Here is a 15,365-nt window from a genome sequence, read left to right on the forward strand (position 1 = left end):
ACCAATAAGTCTGCATTTGGATTTTATGTGTGCCAATGTTCCATTTCACTCTCTTGTGTGGCTACAGAGGATCTATGGGCTTAGACCCAAACTCTGTATCCTTGGGGTGAAGAATTATTTTATTTTATTTTATTTATATCCTATCTGGGATGCAGTGTGGCCTTCAAAATAATTTTTAAAAGCTGTACATAACAAAACAATAAACTGAACACATTAAAATGCAAATAAAACCAGTCATATTGCCAAAACACCAATTAAGCTTAAACAGTTTAAAACTCCTTAGTACCAATAAATACAATTGAAAGAATAAATAAATACCTGATATCAGGGTGGGGGGCAGGATTTTCCAATCAGCCAGGCCTCCCTGCCCAGCCTATAAAGGACCCTCCTCACAGGGAGATGCCAGAAGCACCATGGGAGCTTTCCCATTGGGGAAAGCAAATGCCCACTATAGCCAGCTCAGGAAGGAGTCATTGCTTCAAGAAAGATATCTCATTGAATTCATTTTGCTGTGCACAATAACACAGTGGATGTAGGTTCATGATCTGCACAGTCACCAGGTTGTGGCGTGATCATGTATGCAACATGGCAAGCATATATGAAGGCCTCCTGCCAACAGGAGGTGTCTTGTCTGCTTACTGCACTGCCCATATTCACTGTTAACACGGAGCCCCCAATGTGCATGTCCAAAGCCAACATAGCCCACAAGTCAAAAAACAACATTCCTGTCTCTGCCATAAAGAAAGGAGAAAGGAGCTTATGTTGAATTTGGATTCAAGAAAGATGAAACCAAAAGACACACAGTCATTACCGCTTGGGATCAATTTATGGATGCCATTTTGATTAGGGGAACAGCAGAATTTTAACACTTGGTTCAGAAAGAAAAAAACAAATGTCTATTCACTAAGGGATGACAGAAATATTGTTTGCCACTAAGAATCATGATGTAGTTTCATTTAGTGACATAGTGAAAGAAAGCCTGGTATATAGTCTGTCCGCTGTTTCCATGGATTCTGCATCCACAGCTTGAAAATATTCCCCTGCACACACACACCCCCAAAAAAAATCCTTCCAAAAAGCAAACCTTGATTTTGCCATTCTGTATAAGAGACATCATTTTACTATGCCATTGTATGTAATGGGGATTGAGCATCCATGGACTTTGATATCCACTGGGGTCCTGGAACCAAACTACAGCAGATACCAAGGGCCAACTGGACAAATGTGTTTAATTATGGCGGGTTACAGACCGCCCGTTTGGGGCGGCGTGCACCCACCCCTTTCCCCGCTGTATCAGGGCCTCAGCTGCCAGACCGGCAGCCTCCGAGGCCCCGATCCACCGCTTTCCAGGCTGCGGGGAAGCTGCAAAAGGCTGCTTCCCCGCGGCCTGGAAAGGGGTGTCCTTTGGGCTTCAAGCCCAAGGACACCCGGCGACGGCGGGGAGGAGGAGAAAGGGGCCACTTGGCCCCTTTCTCCTCTGCGTCGCTGGCACAGCCGTCTGAAGGCTGTGCCCAGCGACACAAACCCAGAAGGAGCTCCGAAACGGAGCTCCTTCCGGGGTTGCGAAAAGGGCGCCCTAGGTGCCCTGGCACGGCCCCAATACGTCACAACCGCGCCGCCTCGTTTGGAAGCGGCGCAGTCGTGACGTAGTGATGGCGGCAACCATGTGGAATGGCCGCCGCCATTTTCTATGTGCGGAGTGCATACTAGGGTTAGGGGGTGCGGAAGCACCGCCCCTTCCTAACCCTAGTACGTGCTCCGCGCGTACTTTAAGGCCCGTTTGTAACGGGCCTATGTCATGTTGATTCATTCAAATGAGATTGAGTGTTATATGGCAATTTAGAAAAGTTTTGTAGTTTAAAGTGCTTAATGGCCATTCTTAAGGAAATTCTCATTCATCTTTATGAGTTCAGTGGGCTTTTGACACTTTCCTCCCTGAAGGATAGAGGGTGCTTCGATGCCAGTGCAGGAAGCTAAGCTTTTCAAGTCATCTTAATTCTACATTTCAAGATTAACCTCACATGGGGCACAGTGTTAAGAACTGAATAAGAGATACTTGAGCCGATGTGCCTTGTCAGATAGGGACTAAGATGTGTTCCATCCAGACAAATAATATTGGTAAGCTGTTAAGATAATGATGAACAATACAAATATGGACAAGATTGTGTCATTTTCTATATACAACATGCCTAACCTTTGAGTGGCTGGTATTTCATACATATGCTTTTGATATGAAACAGCAGGTACTATAGATCAAGAAATTGGCTGACTGTTTGGGACCAGATTGTTAGATATGGTAAAGAATGCAAACATGCTGAGATTGGTATGATGTATCTCAGGAAAAATAACAGAGAAAAGACCTATTAAAATCCAACAATCAATTTTTTTAAAAAGGAAAGTAAACTGATTAATGTTCCAAATACGTGATTACATATCTTATTTAGGTACAATATTTAGTCATTGACTAGGGCAGTGCTTCCCAGGCTGTCTGATGTGGTGAACAGGCAGTTATTTTTTCCAATGTATCACAAGCTAGTACCATATTTGTGCTCATTGTGTACAGTTCTTTCTTTCTTGTCTGGAAGCTTCCCAGGGATTGGAAGCCAAAACTCAGGGAGCAGCACCAGTCCAGGGGCCACTACATTAAGTAGCACTGGTCTAGAGAACTATTTTTGTATGTGCCTTCAAGTCACCTGTTGACTTATGGTGACCGCATGAGTTTTAATGGGGTTTTCTTAGGCAATGAATACTTAGTAGTGTTTTTGCCAATTCCTTTCATTTTAGTAGTTGCTTATTATCAGGATATAACACAGAAACCATACTTTTCAAAAAGTGGCTATATGTTGCTATGCATTAAATGTAGGTACTCATCAATGGAATCAATTAGCAGCAGCATTATTTGTACAGTACAGTCGGCCCTTCTTAAACACAGATTTTTTATACACTGAATCAAGCATACACGGTTTGAAAATGTTCAAAAAAGTATTAATTTCCTATATCTGATTTTCCATTTTTTTTATAAAGGACACCATTTTGCTATGTCATTATATTTAATGCGACTTGAGCATTTACAGATTTTGTTATACACAGGGGATCTTGGAACCAAACTCCAGCATATAACAAGGGTCCACTATATCATCTATATGCATGGTATTTTACAGACTATAAAACAGATCCCTGTCCAAAGAAGTTTATAATCTTAATTCAACATGTGGGGAAAGCAGAGGAAGACATGGATGGAATTACTGGAAGAATATCTATTGATGTCAATTATACATTCTTTGATTTAGTTATGGTGAGCATGGGGCCTAAGGGATTGTGCCAAAGACTTCACAGAAAAGCTTGATTTTGAGGTGGCATTTGAAGTAAGAGAGGTAACATCAAGTGCATGTTCCGTAAGTCAGGTTCTAGCCATGTGGCACAGCAAAGGAGGAAGGAAGGACAGAATCATTCAGATGCCAGCTGGTGGTGCACATGAAGCAAAGGTCACAGGCATAGATAAATGAGCATAAGAGCTAAAAGATTCAGTGGGGTGGGGACAAGCACAAGGACATGGATAGAGTGTTCTGAAAGGAAGGATAAAAGTTTACCCAGAAGCAGACAAGAAGCCAACGATAGAGATTTAAAGAGAAGACATGAAGGTCAGAGCAACAAGAAAAATGAATAATTTTGGTGGCAGTGTTTTCTGTAGAGTAGACTGGGGCAAGGTGCAACAACTGAAGAACAGCAAAAACATGTGAAATAGACAAACTGTATTTCACTTAATCTCTTTCCATAAAAGTACCATTTTAGTGGACTGATGTTCTCCAGAAACTGTACTTGGCTTCTTATGAGTTCAGTAAGCTAATTTTTTTTCCTTTCAGACTGTACAAGTGATTGTCCAAGCCCGACTTGGAGAAAAGATTTGTACTCGATCCTCATCCTCACCAACAGGCTCTGATTGGGTAAAACTTTAGAACAAGCACATTTGTTTTGTCACGTTAAGGAAGCACTTTATCCAAAAATTTAAAATGAAAATACAAAAGGTTAATGCCCAATATTCTGATTTTTTAAAAAAATTCATTTGTATACTGTACATAAAACTACCTGGTCTTCCTCTGGGGCTGAGTGTACAAATAAGGAATACAGTTGAGGAATTCCTGGTTCCTTAACAGATTGGAGCTGGAACGTTTTGTCACTGCTTTTCATTGAGAATTATGTTGTTGTCATAAAAGATTGCTAGTCATTGAGAGAACAAGAAAGTATTGGTTTACAATAAGCTGGAAGTCAAGATGGATGCCAAGTTCAAGGCAGATAGAGGAGGTATCTCAAATAAGTGCCTAAAAATTAATATATATATTCTTTAATGTTTCAGTTCAATTTGGCAATCAAAGATATACCAGAAGTTACTCATGAAGCAAAAAAAGCCTTGGCAGGACAGCTGCCTGCTGTTGGGCGGTCTATGTGTGTGGAAATCTCTCTCAAAACCTCTGAGGTAATACTTTAACAAAAATCTGTTTAATTTGCCGTCTTTGCTTTGTTAAGTTTTATTGTTTGTCTTCCTATAATGCAAATGATACCTAGAAAACCAATTTGTTGGTATGCCACTCTTGATACTGATAAGGGGAGTCTAGATGTAAATAAAAAGAGGAGCTGCACTGTTCTGAAAAAAAATGCAATCTCCAAGTTTAAACTCTTCTCAAGATTAAATTTAGGGGCGGGAGCATGTCCTAAGTGTCTCAAGCGGAAGTTGTTGTGTAGAAGTATCTATAACAGAGCAACAAAATAATTTCCACCTTAAATACTGTTTTAAACCAAAGAATAATCCAGCTATATGAAACGTGAGGAGATGATACACTGATGAGGAAGGTCCCATTCACTGCAAAGGAAAGGCAGACTCATCATATAGGCCAACAAATTGTACTGATTCCTTTTTATGTACACATTATTAATGTATCTTAAGTGAGCAAACTATAATCATAAACTTAAGCCTAAACCTAAATGTGTTTTTCTATTCAGAGTCTTATGGAACACCCCAGAACCACAATTAGATTTAGATTGGTTTGTAATTACAATGAGAACTGCTTCTTTTGCAGCTATTTGAAGAGTTACCTTATCATTTTACAATCAATTGTAGTAGCATTTTCCTCACAGGTGTTTAAATATTCTTTGTTCAACTGCAGGGGGATTCCATGGAGCTTGAAATCTGGTGTTTAGAAATGAATGAAAAGTGAGTGTATGTTTAATGAAAATGTTTAATGGTTTAGTTAAATCTTTATTACTCTGGTTTTTGGGGGGAAAGGTCGGAGGGATGGAGCAGAATACAGTTGGCCCTCCACATTTGTTGCTTTGACTATTGCAGATGGATTATTCACGGAATTAATTAATATGTTCTATCTAGGAATCTCTAGGTCCTCTAACATGACACTTATTGCCAACGTCTGCCAAAAGTCACACTGGAAGACCTAGAGATTCCTAAAGAGCACATCTCTTGGCATTTGTAGGTCCTCTGGCACAATTTCATGGTCAACTTTTGGCAGATCTTGACCACAGAGTTGCTCTGGAGGACCTAGAGATTCCTAGAGAGGTGTTCTCTGAAGTAAAAAAAAAGTATTTTTATTTATGGTTTTTCCACTTTCATGGGGGTCCTGTGCCTCTAACCCCAGCTAATGTGAAGGGTCCACTGCATAATTTTTTGTTTAGTTTGAATCTGATTATATGCTGAAATATATAGAGTTCCAATAAATTACTGATCATAGACTCATAGATTCGTAGAGTTGGAAGAGACCACAAGGGCCATCCAGTAATAAAAATTCTGAAGGGATATAGGTATCTACAGAATATAAAAATAAGCTACAAAATGTACAACGTCTTATCAAATTCTGATTCAAAGATATTTGTATGGTGCCCCACAAATGCCTTTGTATTAGAATTAAATAATGTTTCTGTTGGAATAAATTGCACAACTTCTACAAAATATTTGTATATCCAAAGCTGAATCATATTCTTTTAGTTTAATGGCATGCTGTAATCTCAGTTGCTTTAATTTTACATCGGTTAATTCTAAAGAAGATCTTAAATTTCCCAATCTCTAGATCTTACTATTGTAATTTTTGTCATTTTACTGAGAATGTTGAACTAACTTTTTCTTTGTTGCTTTTAGATGCGATAAAGAAATTAAAATTTCTTACACTGTGTATAATAGACTGTCTCTATTGCTGAAATCCTTGCTTGCTATAACAAGGGTGACTCCTGCCTATAGACTATCAAGGAAGCAAGGTCATGAATATGTAATATTGTACAGGTAATACTCACTGATAATCCTTTGAAATAATAGCACTATAAGCAGCTATGCTTTTCTTCCTATAATTTTTTTTCTTGCATAAGTCTCCATTATTATTATCTTTTGGTACCCTCTCCGTATGCTTAGAATGTGCATTCATATTTAAGCATGCTTTCTCAATTTTTTCTGAAGGTCTCTTGAGCTTTTCTTGTTAATTTACTCTTACTCATATTTTAAAATACCATATTATAAAGAAGTAATACATTGTTAATACGTAATGTTACATTAATTATATTCTTCAAAGCAAGTTGAGTATCTGTAGGTTGGTGCTTCTTCTTAACTTCAGCTGCACTTTTTGTATTGTCACTTAATTTTACTTGTGCTCGTGTGGGAACCTCAAGCCACAGCTGAACTTATCAGACTATGTATCTACTTCCCCCAGCTCTTGTGTTCTCCATACAGTAATGGATGAAAGATTTGGCATTGTTGTTGTTAACTGCTGTAAGGTCAACTTTGACTTATGGTGACCCTATGAATGAGGGATTTCCAAAGTCACTCCTAACAGCCCTTCTCAGGCCTTGCATACTCAGGGCCTGTGATTTCCTTGATTGAGTCTATCCATCTGTAATGTACTCTTTCTCCTTTCCTGATTTCATCAATTGCCTTTTCTATGTAGTGAGTTGTTTCTTCTCATAATATGTCCAAAGTACAAGAGTCTCATTTTACAAAGAAGTAGTCATGATAGTCTGTTGCAGCATAAAAAGCAGGAAGGAAGGGGGAGGGAAGAAAAGAATGTGGCAGCACCTTTAAGACTAATGTTTTCATTTTCACATGGCTATAACAACCACTTCTTCAGATGCAGTACAGAGTGCTAGTAAATGTTCAAGTATAAAGCATATTTGCATAGTTGTGAGAGTTGGATGGAATGTAATAGGATCCAGAAAGATGCAAATCGAGACCCTTGCCCTACATTTTCAAAGGGCTGGTCAAGGTGATACAGGGCTTTCAGATTTTTATAGTGGTCAGTCAGTGTTGATGTGTGGAAGCAATCATCTTGGTTTCTAGGGAGAGTTCAGGTATGATTTGTTCTAGGGCCTATTTATCCTTGGTATCCATAGCACTCTTCTCCATCACTACATTTCAAATGAGTTGATTTTTTTTTTACTGTCACCTTTTCTTACTGTTCAGCTTTCACAACCACACATAGAAATTGGAAATATGGTGTCATGGACAATCCTAACTTTAGTATTCAGAATCCTAACACTAGTGGATCATGTTTAGTTCCTTCGTAGCTGCCTTTTAAAGTCCTAATCTTTTGATTTCTTGATTAATGGCTGAGCCAAGGTATGGAAAATATTTAACTATTCCAATATCTTCATTGTCTGCTTTAAGGTTATGTCAATCATCTGTGGTCATTATTTTTGTTTTCTTAAGGTTCAACAGTAAACTTCCCTTTACACTTTCTTCTTTGACTTCCTTCAGTAATCATTCAAAGTTTTTGCTGTTTTCTAGTAGTAGTATGATATAATCTGCATAGCTTAAATTACCTAATCCCCCTTTGCCAATTGCAAACCATTGTTTCTCCATATTCTGTCTTGATGGTAGCCTCTTATCCTGGGTACAGGTTATACATCAGGACAATCAAATGTTGTGCTATAGCTATTTCTTTTAAGAGGGATCCATCGTTTTTCATGATCTATACAATTAAAGGCTTTGCATACTACAAAGCATAGGCTTATTTTCTTCCGAAATGTCCAATATCGAACACATGTTTGCAATGTGATCCGTAGTGCCTCTTCTTTTCCTGAACCCAGCTTGAACATCTGGCATTTCTCACTCCACATATGGTAAAAGTCTGTGTTGTAGAATTTGAGCATCAGTTTGCTTGCATGGGGACATTAATGCAATGGTTCTGTGGTTACTGCAATCCCTCTTGCCACCTTTCTTGGAGACCGGAATGTATATTGAGCATTTCCAATCTGTGGGCCATTCTTTTGTTTTCCATATATGTTGACAGATTTTAGTTAGAATTAGAGTCAGTTCTGTCTCTGTAGCTTGAAGCACCTCTGCTGGTATGCCATCTGTTCCTCCTTCTCTCAATGATCTGCATGCAGCTTCCATTTCACTTTCATAAATTGTAGGCTCGTTTTCAAAAGGTTCTTTCTTGGATGAATTTATCATCCTTTCAAATCTTTGTTATAGTTATTCAGTATATTGTTTCCATTAAGTTTGTAATTGGTTATGTAATGCCTTCCCTTGTAGGTTGTATAGTATCACCACCATTGGTTTAAATTTCCTTTGGTTTCTTGAATCTTGTGGAATAGGTCTCTTTTTCCTTATTTTTGTCATCTTCTATTTCTGCATTGATTACTGTAAAGTTCTCTATGTCTGGTGCACAAGTCGCTGAACAGTGGCATTCAGGGTTCTAACTATTTCTGTCCCCTTTTACTTTTCTTGTCTTTTATTTTTGAAAAGTTTAACTGCTTGAAGAGTTTCATCTGTCATCCATTGAGGGTTCTTTTTCTTTTTTGGCTACAGATAGTGTCTTTTTGCATTTTTCTCTGACAGTGTCCCTGGCTTCAGTCCAGAATTCTTCTGGCTCCTCGTCAATTAGGCTTAATAGTGCAAGTCTATTTTTTACATTAACTTTAAATTCTACAGGGATATTCTTTAGGTTGTGTGTTGGCACAATGGTCATAGCTTTACTGTAATTTTTAATATTAGCAGTTTATGGTCTGTGCCACAATCTGCTTCTGGTCTTGTTTTTGCAGCTTCTCTACCTTCTGCTTCCAGATATGTAGTCTATTTGATTTCTGTATTGGCCATCATGTGATTTCGATGTATACACTCGCCTCTTTGATTGCTTGAAGAATATGTTTACAATGACCGTTGGCCTTGCAAAATTCAATCAGTCATTGCTTTAGTTCTTGATCCTAGGCCAAATTTTCCTACAGTCTTTGCTTCTGCTCTGTTTCCTACTTTTGCATTCCAATTTCTTATGATTAACAAGTCCTGTTTCGCTGTGTGGTCATTTTCTCCCTGGATTCCAGCATGTTGTTGTTAACTGTCCTTGCGTCAGCCCCAATTCATGGTGACTATATGGATGAGACATCTCCAAGACCCCCTATCCTCCACTTCTCTGCTTAGGTCAAGAGCCTGGCCACAGCATTTTGGACCTCCTGAAATTTTCAAAGGCAGCCCCACATAAAGTGTATTACAGTAGTCCAAACAATATATAATCAAGGAATGTGTTAACATGGCCAGAGGAGACATCTCTAGGAATAGGTGAAGCTAGCACATTCATTTTACCTGTGTAAAAACACACCTGACTACTGCTGAAAGCTGTGCCTTTACACTCAGGGCTGAATCCAATAGTAGACCCAATCAACAAACCTGAGATTTCAAGGTGAGCATAATCCTTGTGCAGCACAGAGTGAATCCCTATTCTCTCATCAGCCTTTTAGATGACCAGGAGCACCTTTGTTTTATCTAGAATAAGCTTCAGTTTGTTCACCCTTATCCAATCTATTGTTGACAGCAGGTAATAATGTCTGGTTTAGTATTAAAAAAGCTTACTTGGAAGTGAATGGAAAAGAGAGATAGGACTGAGTGTCACCAGTATATTGGTTTTGTACCCTCAAATTCCAGACAGCCTTTTCCAGCTGTTTCATGCATACATTAAACAACATGTGGAACAAAACTAAGTACTGAGAGAGACAACAGGCCAATGGCCAGACCCAAGTCCAAGCTCAGAGAGGCAACCCAGAAGAATACTCGTTTCAGTGTCACCATTGCATCTGTCCAAAAGAATGCTGTGACTGACAGTATTGAAAGCTGCTGAGAGGCCCAGCAGAATGGAAAGGGACACACTCCTCCATCTAGTTCCAGATGTAGGTTTTCCACTAAACTGACCAAAGCTGTTTCCATCCTTTAGCCTGGCATGAAGTCAGACTGAAATAGATCTAAGTAACCTGCTTCATCCAGGAATCTGTGGGATCGGGAGACTACCACATATTTCCAAATCAACTAAGAATGCTCTGGCAGCCAGTTTTAGACTTACTAAATGTCTGTGGTGAAATCTTTTCTGAAAAGAAAATGCAAGTCTGAAGTGGTCCTAACTATGCCAGTTGGCAACTGTCTGAATAGGATTTTCTAGATAATTATTTTATTTGGAATTATTTTAGGCCCTTTAACACGTAACCCTCTTAAATTGGTATGCATGATAACAGAAACATAGAAAAACAAGAATTGTAACATGATACAAGAAAATTAAAGCAATTACAATTAAATCAGAGAGCTCCAAATTAACAAAAGGCCAGTAAAAATAAAAATTTCCTAAAGATCTGAAAGAAAAAGCTTGGCAAAAACCTGTCAGGGCATCTGACTAGTCTGGTTTGGGTACTATGTCAATTGATAACTGTCTCATCCAGTGGATAAAATATTATTAATGGGTCTAGCTTTCCATGTCAGCTATGGAAGTCCCTCAGCCCTGTTTCCCCTTGTGTAAACAGGCTATCATACATATCAAAAAGTATTAAGGTTATAAATAACTTTATACACTGGAAATGTTGAATCAGTAGTTATTATAATGTTATTATTTATTGATTTATATCTTGGCTTTCCTTGGAAGACTTTGTGCCTGGCTTTATACTACAAAATAGACCACATTGAATGTGTACCCTCTCTTCCCGTTTACTGCAGGATATACTTCGGAGAAGTTCAGCTCGGTGGCTTGGGCGAAGGTATGGTTGGGCAATATGCACACTGTTTGTTTGTTAGTTTTTATTACAATTTTTATTAACAAAATCATATTTGCATAAGCATGCATTCATCCAGTAGCCATATAAATTCATCCAATATCCACAAGTATATTCAATTTCATTATATTTCTTAGTAATAATAATAAACATCCCTCTCAGCCACCTCACATACATACTTTTCACTAGACTAACTCCCTCTCCTATCTTCCCTTAATCATTTATTTCCTTGACATATGGCATCATAATAATATTTTTAGAAGTATGAATAATTTGAGTATAGAAGGGAGACATGAAGAACTACAGTAGATTAGGTTAAAACCACTGCAAATACACAGTAAAACTGATGTTATGTCAGTGAGTTTTAGGAAAACGTAAGCCTAAGGTCAGGGATACTGTCGGAGAGCATGTTATTATCCTCCTCATGGTTGATAACAGGGATGTTACGGTGGGAGTCTACTACAGACCCCCAAGTCAGACTGAGGAATTGGATGATATCTTTCTAGAACAGATGACCACACAGTCAGAAAAGAGAGATGTAGTAGTGATGGGCGACTTCAACTATCCTGATATTTGCTGGAAGTCAAACTCAGCAAAATCCTCAAGGTCTAGCAAATTCCTCACTTGCCTGGAAGACAATTTCATGGTCCAAAAGGTGGAAGAGGCAACAAAGGGGTCAGCTATTTTAGATCTGATCCTAACCAAGGATGACTTGGTTAATGGGGTGCAAGTGGTGGGATCATTAGGTGGAAGTGACCATGTTCTCCTGGAGTTTGTTATACAATGGAAAGGAGAAGCCAGGCATAGTCAAACACGCATTCTAGACATTAGGAGAGCGGATTTCAGTAAACTTAGAGAAGTATTGAGGGTGATCCCATGGTCAGAAATACTAAAAGGGAAGGGAGTTCAGGACGGATGGGAGTTTCTCAGAAGGGAGATACTGAAGGCACAATTTCAAACAGTTCCAGTGAGAAAGAAAAATGGGAGGTGTCTCAAGAAACCAGGATGGATGACTAAGGAACTTTCAACTGAGCTAAGTTTGAAACGGAATATGTATAAGAAATGGAAAAAGGGGGAAATCACAAAAAAGGAATTCAAAGAAATAGCAGGCATGTGTAGGGGTAAAGTCAGAAAAGCTAAAGCGCAGAATGAACTCAGGCTTGCTAGAGAGGTTAAAAAGAATAAAAAGGGATTTTTTGGATATGTCCGCAGCAAAAGGAAGAAGAAGGAAATGGTAGGACCACTGCGTGGAGAAGATGGCAAAATGCTAACAGAAGACAGAGAAAAGGCAGAATTACTCAACACCTTCTTTGCCTCAGTCTTCTCAGAAAAGGAAAAGGGTGTTCAACCTGAGGATAATGGAGCAGAGGACAGAATAGGGGAATTTCAGCACAGAATAAGTAAAGAGATAGTAGAGGAATACTTTGTTAATCTAAATGAATTTAAGTCTCCAGGACCACATGAACTACATCCAAGGGTACTAAAAGAACTGGCAAATGTAATATCGGAGCCATTGGCAATAATCTTTGAAAACTCCTAGAGAACAGGAGAAGTCCCAGCAGACTAGAGGAGGGCAAACGTTGTTCCCATCTTCAAAAGGGGGAAAAAAGAGGATCCCAACAATTATCGTCCAGTTAGTCTGACATCAATCCCAGGAAAGATTCTGGGCCCAGTGTTATTCAACATCTTTATCAATGACTTGGATGACAGAATTGGGAGCATACTTATCAAATTTGCAGATGACACCAAATTAGGAGGAATAGCTAATACTTCAGAGGACAGGATCAACATTCAAAATGACCTAAATAGACTAGAAAACTGGGCCAAAGCTAACAAAATGAAATTCAACACAGAGAAATGTAAGGTACTGCACTTAGGGCAGAAAAATAAAATGCACAGATATAGGATGGGGGACACCTGGCTGAATGAAACTACATATGAAAGGGATCTGGGAGTCCAAGTAGACCACAGTTGAACATGAGTGAACAGTGCGATGCAGCAGCTAAAAAAGTGAATGCAATTTTAGGCTGCATCAATAAAAGTATAGTGTCTAGATCAAGGGAAGTAATAGTGCCACTATATTCTGCTCTGGTCAGGCCCCACCTGGAATATTGTATCCAGTTCTGGGCGCCACAATTCAAAAAGGACATTGAGAAACTGAAGCGTGTCCAGAGGAGGGCGACTAAAAGGTCTGGAAACCATGCGCTATGAGGAACGACTCCGGGAGCTGGGGATGTTTAGCCTGGAGAAGAGAAGGTTAAGAGGTGATATGATAGCCCTGTTTAAATATTTGAAAGGATGTCATATAGAGGAGGGAGCAAGCTTGTTTTCTGCTGCTCCAGAGAACAGGATCCGGAACAATGAATGCAAGCTACAGGAAAAGAGATTACACCTCAACATTAGGAGGAACTTCCTGACACTAAGGGCTGTTCGACAGTGGAACACACTCCCTCGGAGTGTAGTGGAGTCTCCTTCCTTGGAGGTCTTTAAGCAGAGGCTAGATGGCCATCTGTCGGGAATGCTTTGATTTGGATTTCCTGCATGGCGGGGTTGGACTGGATGGCCCGTGCAGTTTCTTCCAACTCTATGATTCTATGATAGTAGGAGAATAAATGAGAATGTTTTTTATAGAAACAATCATCCAAAGGCAAGGAAGTAGCAAATTAGCCTTGATATATGGAGTTGACAGTACTTCTGACTTCTGACTTTAATCATTTCTCCTTTGCTTCCATAGGATTTCAGACAGTCTGTGTTGGGACAGTGGGTACTCCATTGGGCACCATCACTTTGTCCTGTGCTTATAGAATCAACTTAGCTTTCATGTCTACCAGGTGAGGATATCATCTGCAAAACTAAACTGCTTTTCCAGGGTGCTCTCCACTTCTTAAATCCATAGTCCTGAGGTGCTTGGATTGCAGAGTGATATTATTTAGTAGCTCTACATTTTACTCCTGAATATGAAATCCCTTATCTATGTGTGGAGTTGCAGGGTTGAATTGTGGTGTTGCTCTCCTCCCCAACAACTGACGGAAAGAGCTGCCAGAACTTGGGTTGCAACAGAGAAAGGAAAACAGTCTTATGAATAACACCGTGTGCTTGTTGCATTGCAGGCAGTTTGAGAGGACCCCACCTATCATGGGGATTATCATTGATCACTTTGTGGACCGTCCCTACCCCAGCTCCTCACCCATGCACCCCTGCAATTACAGGTGAGGAAACAGGAGTTGCAGATAATAGACAAAGGCAGTTATTCCCAAGTATAGAGCCTTTACAGCATGCACTGCTGGGTGGAGAAAAGGATGCGAGTCCTGTTCATTTTTTTAATCAAAATGTACATAGAAAAGGCCTGCAGTTTCTATTCTTCAAGGAGTGAGTAGATGAAATATGGCCTGCTGAATTCTTAAAAGTTTCAGATTCACTCCAATTCACACAGGGTTTAGTATGAAGTCTCCTATGCCTTGTTCATATTCTCCCAGACTGTACTGTTGCTGTGCCAAATGTCTTACAAGAAAAAGCTAACACAAGTTTCCTGCAAAGATCCATTTTAGTATTTGCATGCTCAAATGTCAGTGTGAGAAGCAGAAATGATTAAGAATTTCCCATGTGTAACATTTTTTTAGTAGTGGTTGGGAGCTGAAGTGAATTTTCTTTCCTTAACGTTTTGATCGTCATCCCAAAAGTTGTGGCAGTGTGCTCAGAACTAGATTTTGTGACAATTTTTGAAATTATATTTTGTATATCTTTACAGCTAGTGGATTAAAACAGATTTATAAAGAGTTGTCTCCCCCACCCCCAAAAAAAAGCCTTTCCAAAAATACTTGATCTACCCTAGTAGTGTTTCCTTTTGCCCTTATAAGGAAAGAATAAGAGCTTCCTTCATAATCTCCTTTCAACTCCACTCCACATTTTGGTTCCTCTCTGCATTGTCTGTCTCAGTTTGTACTTTTCAGATCTTTGTTTTATTGAACATCGCCATTGTGAAATTTATCTCATCCATTTGTTTCAGAACTGGTGAGGAAAATGTAGTTGCATACCCTTCTGTGGAAGATTCCCAAGAAGCGTGTACTACTTCTTTTTCTACTTCTCCACCATCCCAGGTAAGTTACTTTAAGAAGGCAATTCCAGATTTTACCCAGTGTACTGCTTTTTTGAGAATGTGTTGTACAATCATGTTTTGTCAGCAATAAACACTTCAGTTTATTGACAACCAAGTTTTTTGTTTGTTTGTTTGTTTGTTTTGGCTGTACAGGACATATGTAAATATAAAGATTACTAAAAATTTAGGTGGTGAATTTAATCTCTGTTTACTGTATAGGCTTAAATTTATTTCCACATATATCTCAACA

At 39.1% G+C, this 15,365-nt stretch overlaps 1 protein-coding gene across 7 annotated transcripts in view; it reads left to right on the forward strand.

Moving 5' to 3' along the window:
* The window catches only part of ATG13 (autophagy related 13), a 48,331-nt gene that overhangs the window by 15,454 nt on the left and 17,512 nt on the right, over positions 1–15,365 (forward strand). For 6 of the 7 annotated variants that reach the window (XM_089521545.1, XM_089521548.1, XM_089521549.1 and 3 more), the window contains exons 3-10: positions 3,864–3,944; positions 4,355–4,474; positions 5,163–5,209; positions 6,143–6,283; positions 10,964–11,004; positions 13,754–13,850; positions 14,130–14,228; positions 15,026–15,116. In XM_089521545.1, the coding sequence (XP_089377671.1) occupies positions 3,864–3,944; positions 4,355–4,474; positions 5,163–5,209; positions 6,143–6,283; positions 10,964–11,004; positions 13,754–13,850; positions 14,130–14,228; positions 15,026–15,116 (717 nt within the window). The remainder of the gene's footprint in view (positions 1–3,863; positions 3,945–4,354; positions 4,475–5,162; positions 5,210–6,142; positions 6,284–10,963; positions 11,005–13,753; positions 13,851–14,129; positions 14,229–15,025; positions 15,117–15,365) is intronic. The other variant, XM_089521550.1, reaches the window with a different exon arrangement.

Source organism: Sceloporus occidentalis, unplaced genomic scaffold (genome assembly GCF_023333645.1).
Source record: "Sceloporus occidentalis isolate IW3139 unplaced genomic scaffold, rSceOcc1.0.p SCAF_4, whole genome shotgun sequence".
Taxonomy (NCBI): domain Eukaryota; kingdom Metazoa; phylum Chordata; class Lepidosauria; order Squamata; family Phrynosomatidae; genus Sceloporus; species Sceloporus occidentalis.